We start from the raw sequence: 14,784 nt of genomic DNA on the forward strand, positions 1-14,784 counted from the left end.
CACTGAGGTTTAGACCCGTCAAGATGGTAGCAGTGAGGTTAGCGATGCGTTGTTGTCGATGACAGCTGTCAAAAAGCACGTGGCTTTGTTTCCAAATTCAAATTTCCCGCAGGAGGTGGAGCGGGTCCCTGGGAAGGCCCCCCGGGTGGCGGCGGAGGAGCGGGCCCCTAGGAGCCCTGCGGCGGCTGCGGCCGCCGAACTATCCAATATATCTACTCAGAATCCAAGAGAGTGTACGAAAATTCAAACGGAGTTAAACGTAATAATGGATCAAGTGAAACATACCAAGAAAATTGATTTACTATTATTATTATTATTATTATTATTATTATTATTATTATTATTATTATTATTATTATTATTATTATTAATTAAAAGACCAGAGAACAGTAAATCGTGCAAACTTCAACCTGAATCCAAGACGATATACCAAAAACCAAGCAGAGTTAAACGTAATAATAGACAAGCCCAGAATAATAACTGTAAATTGAGAATTTCATCCACAATCCAAGACAATTTTTAATGTAATAATAGATCAAGTGAAACACACAGTGGCGTATACTGAGATCAAGACGTGGATTACCATTAGACTTCGGTTACCCCTTTTCGATGGTTGGTTTAGTGAACGCCAAGTCTTCAGCGTTTTCAGTTGCAGCCAGTAGCCAACGGAGAAGCCTGCTGTAATGTCAAGGCTGATTCACATGCTACTACCCTGTCCTCTGCCACTGCCCATGCTCAACCCCTGATCAGTGGAGATGGTAGCCTAAGGTTAGCAAATTAAAATCCGGCTTTGGGGCTGAATGGATGGAATGCTTGTCTTTGGTCCGACGGTCCCGGTTCAATTCTCAACAACAACCTCGTCGTACTCTTAATTCACCTGACTAGAGGCCTGGGTGTTTATGACGTCTTCGCCATTAATTTTTGTTCTCACTAGGTCACCGCCAAGCCTATACAGATGCCATACACTATTATTATTATTATTATTATTATTATTATTATTATTATTATTATTATTATTATTATTATTATTATTATTATTATTATTGTTGTTGTTGTTGTTGTTGTACCGGTGGGTACACCTCTACGCCGCACATTTAAGTCTTGCGCCAATAAAACCTCCTCTACTGGAGGAACAGTGAACTTGGAACTAGACCTCTTTAAACTTTTACTCAGAATATGTCCCTACCTTAATTTTGTGATTGTGAAGTCTCCAGGACTGTGTCAATTTCAACGTGTTTTTGTTACTATTTATCAAGAAGTTTGGACTTTCTACAACAGATGTCACTACAAAAACTATGAGCATGCACCCTGGTGCGAAGTGAAAGAACTTTTTTGAAAAAAATTTGTATTCATAAGTTTTTCTTTACTAAATTTCGTTCATTCATTTGTGGGTTGGTAATATTTATATTTTCTTTCCGCCAGTTTTGAATCCAGCCAATCGCTAATTTTTGTAATTAATTTCCGACCAATCCTGGATTTCAACTTTGAGTGTAAATTTTGTATGGTCCAATAAAATTGATAGGGAGTGGCTTGAATATTCATGAAAGGTCTCGAACCTTCCCCGAGGGTTTATAAACTGCGGATTTTCACGTCTCTTGGCCATTTGATCAACAACTAACTAAGTGTGTGTATGTGAAGCAGGAGGCGGGAGGTGCCTCTTTCAGCAGGCAGCAGTTCTTCAGCAAGGTAATGGCCGTTTAACATCTTTATTTCTTGCTATCTCCGCAGTTTAACCCGAGGGATAGGCCCGAATCTTTAATATGTAACCAACTTCTCTAAAATGTAAATTCTGCCGGCTAATGTGAAAATTTCATAAAATCTGTAACTGTAATTCGGGAATAGAGAGTGATTTACCTTCTTGAGCTCCCGTTCATATTGTTTGAGGTGACTACGTTTTGTAACTGGTTTTCTTCCTTCCCGTAATATATTAAATCATTCGTATACGAGTCACCCCCATAGTTTGGGAATAGCTCCTGTTTCATCGGCCTAGTGCCTTTTAGGTTTTAGAAACGCATATTTAGGAGTGCAAGTACACGCCTCCATTCAATTTGGTGTTTTGTGCCATTTGCTTATCCTGTCCTTTTCTGCTAAGGCCCAGTAGGTTGGGTACAAGATACCCCTGTTTCTTTTTTGTAAGTTGTGCCTTGATGGCAAATAATTGTAAGTTTATGGTATTGCCTTAAATAGGCTTGAAAAATTGAGAGCGTGTCAGCTCTTTTCTAGTGTGGTAACTGTGCCTCTGGGAGGCCTGATATTTGAAGTTGGGAGCAAGTGCTCCAGGGATTAGGGGCTTTCTGCCCTTTGAACAATTTGTGCTCGCCTGTAAAAGTTGAGCTAGGAACTCAAAATTATAATACTAGGGCTTGTAGCCCAAGAGTGTTAAAATTCTGAAATCTTGGATCTTTCTAAGTTTTGTTTCCAAATTGTTATTTCCCCAAATGAAAAGTTGTTATAATTTTGTTGTTTCTTCTGAAAATATAACCTTTGTTAAAATTTTTAATTAACTTTGACTTTGTAGTTAGACCCATTCATCCCGGCACCTTTCTACACCTCTGCTGGTCCATCAAACCACGGTAACAAGTGGTAGCAGAGTGTGGTTGAATGGGTCTCAATTAAGCCCCTTTTGACGGCTAAACATTAGATTCGATTTGTACTCTAACAATTTTCTCAGTCGCTGGAATTTTCTTTTCCTATTTTCTAAATTTGTAAAGTTTCTGTCATCATGTCCGGCCCTCGCGAAGTCCTCTTTTAATGTTTTAACGTATAATATAAACAAAATTCACCCTCTGACCTACGTTAGCAGCTACCGCAGCAAATATATGCTGACTTTCACACCGAAGGGAATCCATTTCAGTTCCAGACATACGCCGATTTTAGAACTTTATACCAATACAAATACATTTTTAGACAAGATTTTAAATTAGTCTACAATAATTTTAACATGTGCTTGTACTTCCCAATATCATATTTCTTAACCACTGTTCCATAAATTTTAATATGACAACAAATCTTAGCTCAATTCTTATAAACTATAAATGTTATAGTTTTTAAAAAATGTTTGTTTTAAGATGAGTTAATATGCTGATGACACCCAATATGAAGGGCGAAATGTGTCCATAATATTCAGATCTTTTATGTCTAATTAACCACATAGCGTAGTACTGTATGTATTGAATAGGTTGAATAATAAAATTAAGTAAATTAAGTGTGATCGATATTGTCAATACGGACCAAAAATGAAAGTAATGACTTGTAATACAACAACAAGCCGTGCGAGGTGAGTCGAGGGGACAGAAACGAGAGTCTGGGCTGCAATATCAGTCTTCGATGTCTTGCTCTCAGAAATACGTTTTTCTCATTGCTTTCAAGTTTTGTAAATGGAACAATGTGTCAGATGCTTGGATTAAAATGTGCTTTAAACTTCCATTATTCCCAATTGAGGTTTGGGCTCCACTGATAGCCTTGGTAGCCCTCAGTATACGCCACTGGAGACACATCGGACACACAGAAAGCTAAACAAAGTGGCAGGTTATTGCGGAACGCTATGAAGTACGTCCCTCTAAAAATTCAAATCATCGACCCTTGCCGCCAAACGCCGTAAAATCAAAATTCGCTAGGAAGTAGTACGCGATGGCAATTCAAATCGCCGGCTATTACCGCCATTCTAATAGTTTGGTTGAATGCTGACAGATGCCACATACAAAACACACCTTTAGCGGTCACACGGCTATTACTGAAATCGAGACTTCTAAGCGCTCCTTACAAGCATTCCCTTTGTTTACAAGTTGTTAAGAAAAGAGGGTGTGCAGCGAGGAATCAATGTGGCCGAGTGTTGGATTCGTATACGCTACTGTACTGCCCAGTTGCATAAATCTTCGTTGACGTTCGGCGTCGCTGGCGTGAGCTCTCTCGCTCAGAAAGAGAGCGTTTTTCAATCACAAACGCGTGTACTCCCTCTCTCTTCTAATTACGCGCACTGAGACTTCAGTCGCACGATCCAGCAGAGAGCCATTCGTTTATCGAAACAGGAAAAATGTGCTGATTTGGTCTCTATATGTCATAGAAACGCGCCGAAAACGGCATATTCTCTTTACAGGGTGTCACGACATACACCGGACGATGTCGTGTACGGTTACATTATATAGCCTCTATCTTAGTCTCTCCCCCTTCTTCTTGCACCCAATATATAAATACCCATTCCTTCATCCTTTCCTGGCTGTAGACTACAGTCTCTCGCTTCAATTTAACCACCTCCTCTTCGAGACTTTTGATTTGCTCTCTTGACCTGGATCTCTTTCTCGTTACTTCCTATCGTCATCTCATTCTTTTCCATCCAGTCTTTCCGATCCTCTTCGACCTTGATCACAACATCCAACTTCTACATTACCGTATCGAAAGGGCAATGATCTTTCACCACTTCCTTCACTATCTCCCGCATTTTCTCCACATCTTCCCAGTACATGTCTCCACCGGTGCCCGGGCCGGGGTTCAGTTCCACCCCACTCCCCCCGATCACCAGCAGCACCGCAATTACCCCCGCCATCAATAGCACCATGCCCATCTTTCTTGCCGACGGCCCCGTTGTTCTCTGCCACCTCCCGATAGCCGCCCGGTACTGCTCCATTCCCACCATGACTCTCCGCACTCACCACTCCACAAGTCTGCACCTGTCGCTTGCTCCGACAGAACAGCTGGAGAGAAGAAATACAGCCAGAATTCTACAGCTCGCCTGCTATGGTGGAGTAGTCATGGACCAGAGAGAGTCAGAAGCAAAGAAATGTAATAGCCAGACTTCCAGTACCGGTACACGGCTTTCACTACAAGCTGTGTATTAACAAGAGATTCCACATACCAGGCACAGACTGCGTGCGTGCGTGTGTGTGTGTGTGTGTGTGTGTGTGTGTGTGTGTGTGTGTGTGTGTGTGTGTGTGTGTGTGTGCTGTGCTGTGCGGTAAATGTTGTGACACATACCACATACTAATGTGCACGAAAAGAACGAAGTCGATAAGACACTAAAGTTTTTAATTCTTTTATGGACTAAAATTCTGTACTATGGTCAACTCAGCCGTTGCCTACGAGATACACAAGGCCGGAAAATACAGCACACTAGACTCGTCCTCGAGATACTTCCGACAAGTGCCGCTAGAGTTCTCTTTACTGATCTGTCTCGCCCGTTCATTACAACACGTTCGAATATGAAAAACTATAAAAATTCATTAAAACTAGTAATTTCAGAAGGCAGCAAACAGATATGAGAACAAAGATAGACCAAGAGCAATTTGTTTGACTTATTTTCTACAACGTATTTCTTACAATATGCTTAAACGAAATAAGTAATTCATGAAAGAAGCAGAGAAATCTGATAGCGAGTTTGTCACTTCTTACCGATTCCTTTAATTGTGCCTCAAAGTATCCGATAAGCGGATCGAGATTGCGGCCATAAATAACTTCGGGTTTAATCGCCCTTTCACCAATTATCAGCGATCCAATCTTTTCCTCCGCACATCTGATATTTTGACATTCGTATTGAAGCCGCTGTTTTTCCCGTTGCGCAAATATTTAGCGTCGTTTCACCGTATTTCTTTTTTTCTTCTCGTAAAATTAAATTTGTGTTCGCCTCTGTGGTGTAGTGGTTAGTGCGATTAGCTGTCACCCCCCGGAGGTCCGGGTTCGATTCCTGGCCCTGCCACGAAATTTGAAAAGTGGTACGAGGGATGGAACGGGGTCCACTCAGCCTCGGGAGGTCAACTGAGTAGATGTGGGTTCGATTCCCACCTCAGCCATCCTCGAAGTGGTTTTCCTTGGTTTCCCACTTCTCCTCCAGGCAAATGCCAGGATAGTACCTAACTTAAGGCAACGGCCTCTTCCTTCCCTCTTCCCTACGTGTCCTTTCAAATCTTCCCATCCTTCCACAAGGCCCCTGTTCAGCATAGCAGGTGAGGCTGCCTGGGCGAGGTACTGGTCATCCTCCCCAGCTGTATCCCCCGCCCCACAATCTGGTGCTCCAGGACACTACCCTTGAGCGGTAGAGGTGGGATCCCTCGTTGAGTCCGAGGGAAAAACCGACCCTTTAGGGCAAACGGATGAAGAAGAAAATTAAATTCGTTCTAACAGGAATAAAGCTCTTTAGTGACCAATGTTAGCATGCTTTTCAATTTGGTTTGCTTTTTGGTCATGTTCAGATACCGTAAAACTTTTTTTTTCTGATTTCATTACCCGTATCCTACTTCTCAATTTACAGATTATTTTCTGTAATCTAGTATTTAATTTTCACATCTGTATATTTTTTAGATTTAACAGAGATACTCGTAGACCTTCCTTGATATAGAAACGGGACTTGCACTCCGTTTTCGTTTGTGGCTGACGTATGAAGATATGGTATGTTCATCGTTATCTGAATCGTAACGTTTACTAAATTTTGATGGCAATACATCACTTTAGGGACCTGGACACTTCCTGCTTTTGACATTTTCCTGTTTGTGAACAGGATACACAATGAAAACAGAAGGAAGTTTGATTGATGTGCTTACACTGAAATCTGTTTTATGAGAAGAATTGCCTAGAAATAGTTTGCTTTCATTTCTCCCTTAAATCGCACTCGGAAGGGAAACTATGGAACGTCAATTTTCATGCTTTTTTAGTGTCATCCTAAATACAGAGAGGTACACAACAGTGCACCTTCTTCTCAACCTCACAGACACTCACCGACAGAAACAATATTCACAATAATTGCACAAAATCAACTCAGCATCACAATATTACTCCGCATATCACAAGAAGAATACGGAAACCTGACATCTAGCGACCAAACTGTGAACATGATCGGGCCGCTTTTTCAGCGATAAATGAGTAGCTATGTCCCGGCCTTTTATATCTCGTAAGCAACGACTGAGCGCTCCTCCTTATTCTTATTCTTATTACTTTTGTATTCTCTTTGGTTCTTATCTCCAGATGTTGAAAGAAATTCTATGCGAATTAAAGTGCTGTCTGGTGTTCCTGCGTGACATTAATGGAAGCCATATTGGAGCCTTAAATAATCTGTGATGTGTTTTTACTAGTGGTAATTAGTCTTGTGTGTCTTGTACTGGTTCATAACATTGCTAAATTTGTGAAGATGACGTCTTGATATTCAAGTGCGTTGTTGTTTTAGAGGCATGGCAGTGAAATGATGTGTATATCAGTGTATTATCTTTGTAATCGGACCACTTGTTGCAAGTTGAAATGTGTATTTGACAATACTACGGCGTTCTAATTACCGTAGCTGTACATTCTATTAATGAGGTAGAGTCGTTTTTGTGTAGGAAATAATTATGTCACATACGTATCCATACGCTCTCTTCGTTGCTCAATGCATGGATTTTTTCCACAGCCATACTTCGTAACAGTGTTCGATCCTTTAATATGAAGCTATGCGTATTGGTGAAGAAAAGGATGTTGGTTGCAATGAGGGCTTTTATACGAGAACGGATTGATATCTGCAATTGAGATTTAACTGTAAATTATTACCCTGCTGACAAACAAGAGCATCAAGCATGGCAGCAACCTTTGATCCATATGACAAAACCAGGTGAGTGAATGTCAGGCAGTAAGTTCGAAATATTTTGACAGTTTTCGCACTGTGGATGGCAGGCTTTTCACTTTCAGTATCTTAACGAAAATTAGTGTTTTTTCGCAGTTGTAGGTGCTGACTGTCTTGGTAAATGCGGGTAGTCTTGGTCGTATAGTTCTGCGTGAACGTTTACTTGAGACATTGTGGTTTTAAATTATGGTTTTAGAACATTTGTTTGGTTCCTTATGTTTTATGTTGAAACAGAGCTTGTTCCTTTGTAGATTTGCGGTAATCAAGATCTTTAATGATTTCCTTCTTAATATTTAATGGATACTGAAACGTTTGTTTTTCTTTAATACAGTTTGCACAATTCCAACTTGCACTGTGACTTCATGTTAAGGAGTTGGTCAAGTTAAATATAAATATGTACCTGAGATATAAAAAAATAATTCCATCCGAGAAGTATCTGGTACTGTCAGAGCTGCTGTAATTTACAACCTTTCTCTTAAACTGTGAGATTCAAGATAAATACTAATGTGTTCCACAAGTTACCAGTAATTCTGCACATTAAAGTGAGTATTTTTAGTTATGGTGATTTCATATTAGTATGGCAGGCTTCTTGGAGTAATGCTTCTGTTGAAGCAGAAATATAAAAGGTAGTTGCATTTATAATGTTTACCACATGAGATTGTCCAGCAGGCAGGACATGACGCAGACAAAAGGATGCTCATAGCCAATACTGAGAGGAGTGGAGGAGAGGGTGGGTAAGGCAACACACAATCATGTATATTCAGCGTGTAGGAACTCTTCTTGGTCAACATAAAGAGTTATACGGTATAAGTCCAGCATCCAGTATAAATGGTCCGTTATTGGACATTATAAATTTTAGAGCTAACTCATTCCTGGTTGCCAGCGTTTCTCATAGTGCATTGGCACTGCCAGTGGCTCCAAGTAGCCTACGCAGTGGCCTGCAAGGTATGTGCTAGCTATGCGTCTTGGTGTGTGTGCTATTTACCAACTGATGAGCCCAACTGAGTACACTGGGGCAAAACGCTGGCAACCAGGAATGAGTTAGCTGGAAAATTTATAATATATAATAACGGACCATTTATATCGGTGTTATAAATTTACGGAGCCCGTGCTCGCCCGTGCCGGCAGATCCTGGACTTACACCATATAACTCCTTATGTTGACCAAGAAGAGTTCCTACAGGTAGAATGTACTGGGGTGGGGAAGGCCGAACCTGCACGTGTTAAAATGTCTCGCCTGCAGAACCCTTCCCAATGGTTGATGGCGTAGGGAATATTATTCATATCAATTCAGTATAATGTGTTATTTTTTTATTTTGGTATAGGTGATATTTGAATTGATTAAAGATTAGTTGAATATACTACAAAAATTTACGAGCTTTTCTGTACTTAATTCTCAAAGGAATGTAATTACTTGTTTTTGCATATTTTAATTTTGCTGTTATTTGCAGCTCTTTTTTCAAGCTTATTCCCTTCTTAAGTATATTTAATGTCTAATTATTGAATCTCTGAGATCTAAACAATATTGGGCTGAATAACACCGATATAAATGGTCCGTTATTGGATATTATAAATTTTCCAGCTAACTCATTCCTGGTTGCCAGCATTTCGCCCCAGTGTACTGTTACCTGACAAATATTTTACTCAATTAAAAATTACTTTTCCAACATTTCTTCTTCCATATTTCCCCATTGGGGTCGTGGATGCAAACTGTTTTGCATGTGTGGATTTGATCCAGTTTTATGGCCAAGTGCTGTTGCCGATGCCGACCCTGTGTAGAGGGAAGTAATCACTAGGCCTATTGCGTGTTACTGTGCTGATTGGTAGTGTTGTGTATTGTCTGATATATGAAGAGTGTTGGGTCAAACACAAATGCCCTGTCCTCGAGCCGGAAGAATGTGTCTCATGGATTAAAATTCCCAAACCAGCTGGGCGTCGAATCTGGAACACTGAACCAAAAGCCTCAATGCTGACCATTCAGCAAAGGAGTTGTGCTACTTTTTCGACATTTAATCAGTAAAATGAAAATTACTGCACAAAACAACAATCTTAAGGAAATCACAAACTTTTTTTTTTCTGCGTGAGGCTGGAATGATACAGAAGTTTGCAAAGAATATGAATGACATTGCTTCATTTTGTGTGTTTTTATATGTAGAGGTAATAGGCCTAAGAGACTGTCACTGCTAAGTGAGACTAAACATGATAGTCTACCATGGAACAATAAAAATGATTTTTGGACTAATTTTTATTTTTATTACTGACTTCTAGCATCTAACATGTTTTATCCAACCTAGCATGTGACTTAAAATTCATTTTTCTACAGAAGGTTATACACTTTTCTTTAAACCTTTAATTGTTTTCCAGGAAATAACGCATTTCATGTTAAAGCGCACTTTCCAGAGCAACCACTGGCAGAGCTGTTTTGCTGGCTTTTGGACTTAGGTGGATAGACCACTAATAGAGTCTATGATGAAGCCTTTGGAAACTAATTTATAAAGTTGTTAACTAAACTAATTTCGTTACCAGCATCTTATAATGACATTGGGTAGAAACAGAAGTCTGTGATATCGCCAACAGCACATCAACAGTGGATACATTCTGCTGGTTTATTAATATTTTTTATTATGCAACAACAGTGTTCTACAATTTATAATGTTTACATAACGCATGTATGTATGATAGAATTTTGAAGATATTGATGATGATGATGATGATGCTTGTTGTTTAAAGGGGCTAACATGTAGGTCATCGGCCCCTAATGAGACGAAATGTTATGACTATTTAAAAATCCAGAATCCTCCACTGACCAGATTCGAAAACGCGATCGTGAGAAACGAATGGATGGATATGAAGTTAAAACTATCAGTGGATCCGACCCGCAATGCCCCACATTCCCAGAAACTAGCGTTAAATAATAGTATTACTGACCAAGGGATTGCGTCTAAAGCACAGTATGGAATCGATGAGGCTTGTAGTCGAAATGGGTCCAAAATCCAGGTCATCGGCCCCTCAAAATGGCATTTATCGCTAGGAAAATAGAACTGTGCTATTTGTCATGTTGCGCTACTAATCAAAAGTAGCGTAGACTCGTGGTATTCCACACATTATGGTACTACTCACAGGTAATGAAATTCGCACATCTAACACAGACCTATGGTGTTTCGCACACTGCTGCGCTATTTACAGGCAACGCAAACCTATGGCGTTCCTCACATAGGTGGACTAACCACAGGCTCCCGCACTATTCCGTGGTGTTCCTCACATAGTGGATACTAAGCATAGGCAAGGCAGAACTATGGTGTCGCTAATCCCATGCTGTTGCGCATATAGGGGTACGAATCACAGGTACTGTAGAAGCCGCAAACACTGTATTGCTACTAATCAGAAACCTATTTGGTACCTAACGTAGTGGTACTATGCGCAAGTAAAAGCAACCCATGATGTCATGGGTGAGAATACACCCACAGTATTCCCTGCCTGTTGTAAGAGGCAGCCAAACAGGGTGACCAAGGGATGATGAAGTTAGAACCATGAAAATACTTGTGATTAGTACCATTATGTGCGGAACACCATGGGTCGACGTTACTTGCGACTAGTACCACCTTGCGAGGAAAATAATGGGTCTACATTACATAGGAGCAGTACCATTATGCGAGAAACACTATAGGTCTGGGTGTTGTTTGTGATAATGGTCATCATGTGTATTCTACCGGTGTGTTCAGAATTGGTCTGCGTTACCTATGAGTAGTACCATTGATGAGAAACATCTGTGATTAGTTCCACTAAGTGAGGAACACCACGGGAATACCGGCACCTGTGATTAGCCCCACTATGTGAGGAGCACTACGGGTCTGCGATGCTCGTGAGTGGTACCCTTATGTGCGAAACACCATAGGTTTGTGTTACCTGTGAATGGTGGCACTATAGGAGGAGCACCATGGTTCCGCTTTGCCAGTGATTAGTACCATTATGAGGGGCCGGTGACCTGGATTTTGGACCCCTTTAGATAATGAGTATCATCCCAATAGTTAAAGCATTGTGAATTGGTTCCACTGATTGTTTTTGTTTCAAAATCATTTTTTCTTCTTCGTTTTAGATTCTGGTTAGTGGATACTATTTGAAGTTTAAATTTTCGTTTCGTACACCTCGTTAGCTGTTAGGCACCTTTAAAAAATCATGATCATCATCATAATAATCGTCACTATTACAAGTGAAAATTATTTTTAAAAGTATTTGTTACCTACAGGTAAATCTTTGCTAAATGGGGTGCGAAAGAGAGATTAGGATTCAAACGTGGCGTGGCTCGCACAGTGTCATAACGTGGTGCACAAGGCTGCTAACTTAGGTGTGGCTAGTGACAAGACCATTGGTCTGCTGGCAAGCAAAGGGGATTGGAGTCGTAAGCGCCCACGTTAGAGCCGTGAATATGAGGCGACAGTATTGATTTTTGACTGGTTGGATCATTGGCAAGTGACAAGACCATTTGGCTGGCTAAAAAATTTGTGAATTTCACTCCTCCTGTACTTAATATATTCATGTTGCAGATACATCCAGTACACACCATGACGCTTTCAAACTTCCCTACCTTTGATTGTGATAAATTTGTCAGTATGGATCCAGAATGAAACTCATTGCTTACCTTCAAACTTTGCGATTTTGTTCATTTCCTCAGAATGTGGCACCCTTGTAGCCATATATGATACAAGTTGTATCTGAGACAATAGCAAACTGCTCCGGCCAGAAGTGATATCGTATAAATTTCACCTTTTTTTAAGATACGTATAGGAGAGAGAGAGAAGTATTCGGTGCCACTGCTGGGGATTTACTTCCTTTTATAGTAAAATGTCATGAAACAGAAGACATTTGCCAAAGTTGCTGGGTGAAAAATTATCTTCTCACATCCCCAACTTGGCAGGTTCGATTCTGGCCCAGTCTGGTGGTATTTGAAAGTGCTCAAATATGACGGCTTCGTTTCGGTAGATTTACTAGCACATAAAAGAACTCCTGCAAGACTAAATTCCGGGACCTCGGTGTCTCCGAAAACCGTAAAAGTGGTTAGTGGGACGTAAAGCCAATAACATTAATTATTAACAGTTGGTAGCATTGTCTGGTGTCACCATTGAGCCGCTAGAGACAGCATAGTATCTTCTTCTGTTCCCCTCGCTGTGCTCTCTTTCAGAGCTAGTTTTGTACCCTTACAGAAGTTCTAACCTGAATGGTTTAATGCATTCATTGGTGAAAATGAAAATCCACAGCTTGTTTCCAGTCATTCGACCGGGTCAGGAATGGAATGAATGAAGCCCCCACCGAGCTCGATAGCTGCAGTCGCTTAATTGCGGCCAGTATCCAGTATTCGGGAGATAGTAGGTTCGAGTCCCACTGTCGGCAGCCCTGAAAATGGTTTTCCGTGGTTTCCCATTTTCACACCAGGCAAATGCTGGGGCTGTACCTTAATTAAGGCCACGGCCGCTTCCTTCCCACTCCTAGCCCTTCCCTGTCCCATTGTCGCCGTAAGACCTATATGTGTCGGTGCGACGTAAAGCAACTAGCAAAAAAATGAAGCCCCCATCTAGCGGCGAGGATAGGAAATGTGCCGGCTGTCGAAGCCTGTCACACTCTTCTGGGGCAGTGATATGACTGACAGATGAAATGTTAATGGAGTGTGTTGCTGGAATTAAAGATGACAGGGAAAACCAGAGTACGCAGAGAAAAACCTGTCCCACCTCCGCTTTGTCCAGCACAAATCTCACATGGAGTGATTGGGATGGGATTTGAACCACGGTATCCAGCGGTGAGAGGCCGGCACGCTACCGCCTGAGCCACGAAGGCTAGGCATTCATTGGTAAATGCATTAAACATATTTCTAGATGCATCTTAAGCTTGCTGTTATAGAAGAGCTAAGTTTGATTTATTCATGCTTAGTCTATTCATGGATATTGTAAACATTTTCATCAGATTATACTAAATAGCATAACAAGAACACAGGGATATTCAAAGTAAAAATATAAAAATAAGCTTATGTAATGCATAATTAAGATTAGTATTTGCGGCCAGAACAAATACTTATCAATATCAGTAAATATAATTCCTGTAAGACAGTTGCCTGTTTACAACAATCATACTTGTCTTTTCCTATTTTAACTACAGTGTTTTTCCTTACTCCGACTGCAGCTGCAGTTCTATCGAACACACAGAAATGAGAGGATCATTATTCACTTTTTCCCATTCAAAGTACTCTCGTACATAACAAACGACGTCCCGAGCTTGTCCCTTTATAGATTTACTAGCATGTAAAAGAACTCCTGCGAGACTAAATTCCGGCACCTCTGTGTCTGAAAACCGTAAAAGTAGTTAGTGGGACGTAAAGCCAATAACATTAACAGTTGGTAGCATTGTCTGGTGCCACCAGTAAGCCGCTACGGACAGCAGAGTATCTTCCTCCATTCACCTCGCTGTGCTCTCTTTCAGAGCTAGTTTTGTAGTTTGCTGAAATTTTTTCTCTCTTCACTTTCCACCATTGGATTAAAATTAAAAGATAATTTGCTTATAACATACACAAAAGCCCCTTTCACAATACAGACGTAACTTAAATTTACCGTTAACTTAGACGTTTGCGGCATGTTATCTGATGGAACCATTCACAGTGCGCCGACGTAAACTTAACTGCGAGCCCGTAAAATTAAGGGATTGCAAACTCCAAGCCCTTGCGGTTAATTTTATGTTAAGTTTAAGAACCAGCCAATCAGAGCAGACGTAAACATCGTATTATGTGCACGATATAACTTCTTTCAACGAAGCTCTTTTAATTCTCTTTCAAAACAATCCTTGTTTGTTTGTATGTATGATAAAAGGAAAAAGAATTACAAAGACGCTGTACCGAAAGAGAATATGTGAAAATAAATATGCTGTAGCAATTAAATCTGACAGAAAATGGCGGGAGACAAGCTCGTTGCGCTGGCGACTGGGCCAGTGACAATCCCCGTCATAGATAAAACAGTGTCCCTGTATATTTCTTAACATTATGACAGATTATTAGTTTACGAAAATGATATCGTACCAAAACATCTCAACGGAGTGTGATAGTTAGGCACATAGATGTCGACAAAGGTCACCTTACAATTCTTTTTTTTTTTTTTTTCTTTTAGAAAAGGGGACACAGATCGTAAGATAGTGTCAAACACTTCAGGTTTCTATAATCTATTAGTT

At 40.5% G+C, this 14,784-nt stretch overlaps 1 protein-coding gene across 4 annotated transcripts in view; it reads left to right on the forward strand.

Annotated features, from left to right (window-relative positions):
* Positions 1-6,980: 6,980 nt before the first annotated feature.
* The window catches only part of Crk (Crk proto-oncogene, adaptor protein), a 173,239-nt gene continuing 165,435 nt past the window's right edge, over positions 6,981-14,784 (forward strand). For 2 of the 4 annotated variants that reach the window (XM_067141791.2, XM_068226352.1), the window contains exon 1: positions 7,007-7,567. In XM_067141791.2, coding sequence (XP_066997892.1) covers positions 7,533-7,567 — 35 coding nt within the window. In that variant the 5' untranslated portion in view covers positions 7,007-7,532. Of the gene's footprint in view, positions 7,568-14,784 lie in introns of all 4 variants that reach the window. The other 2 variants (XM_067141792.2, XM_067141793.2) reach the window with 2 other exon arrangements.

This window comes from Anabrus simplex, chromosome 2, assembly GCF_040414725.1.
Source record: "Anabrus simplex isolate iqAnaSimp1 chromosome 2, ASM4041472v1, whole genome shotgun sequence".
NCBI classification, from domain to species: domain Eukaryota; kingdom Metazoa; phylum Arthropoda; class Insecta; order Orthoptera; family Tettigoniidae; genus Anabrus; species Anabrus simplex.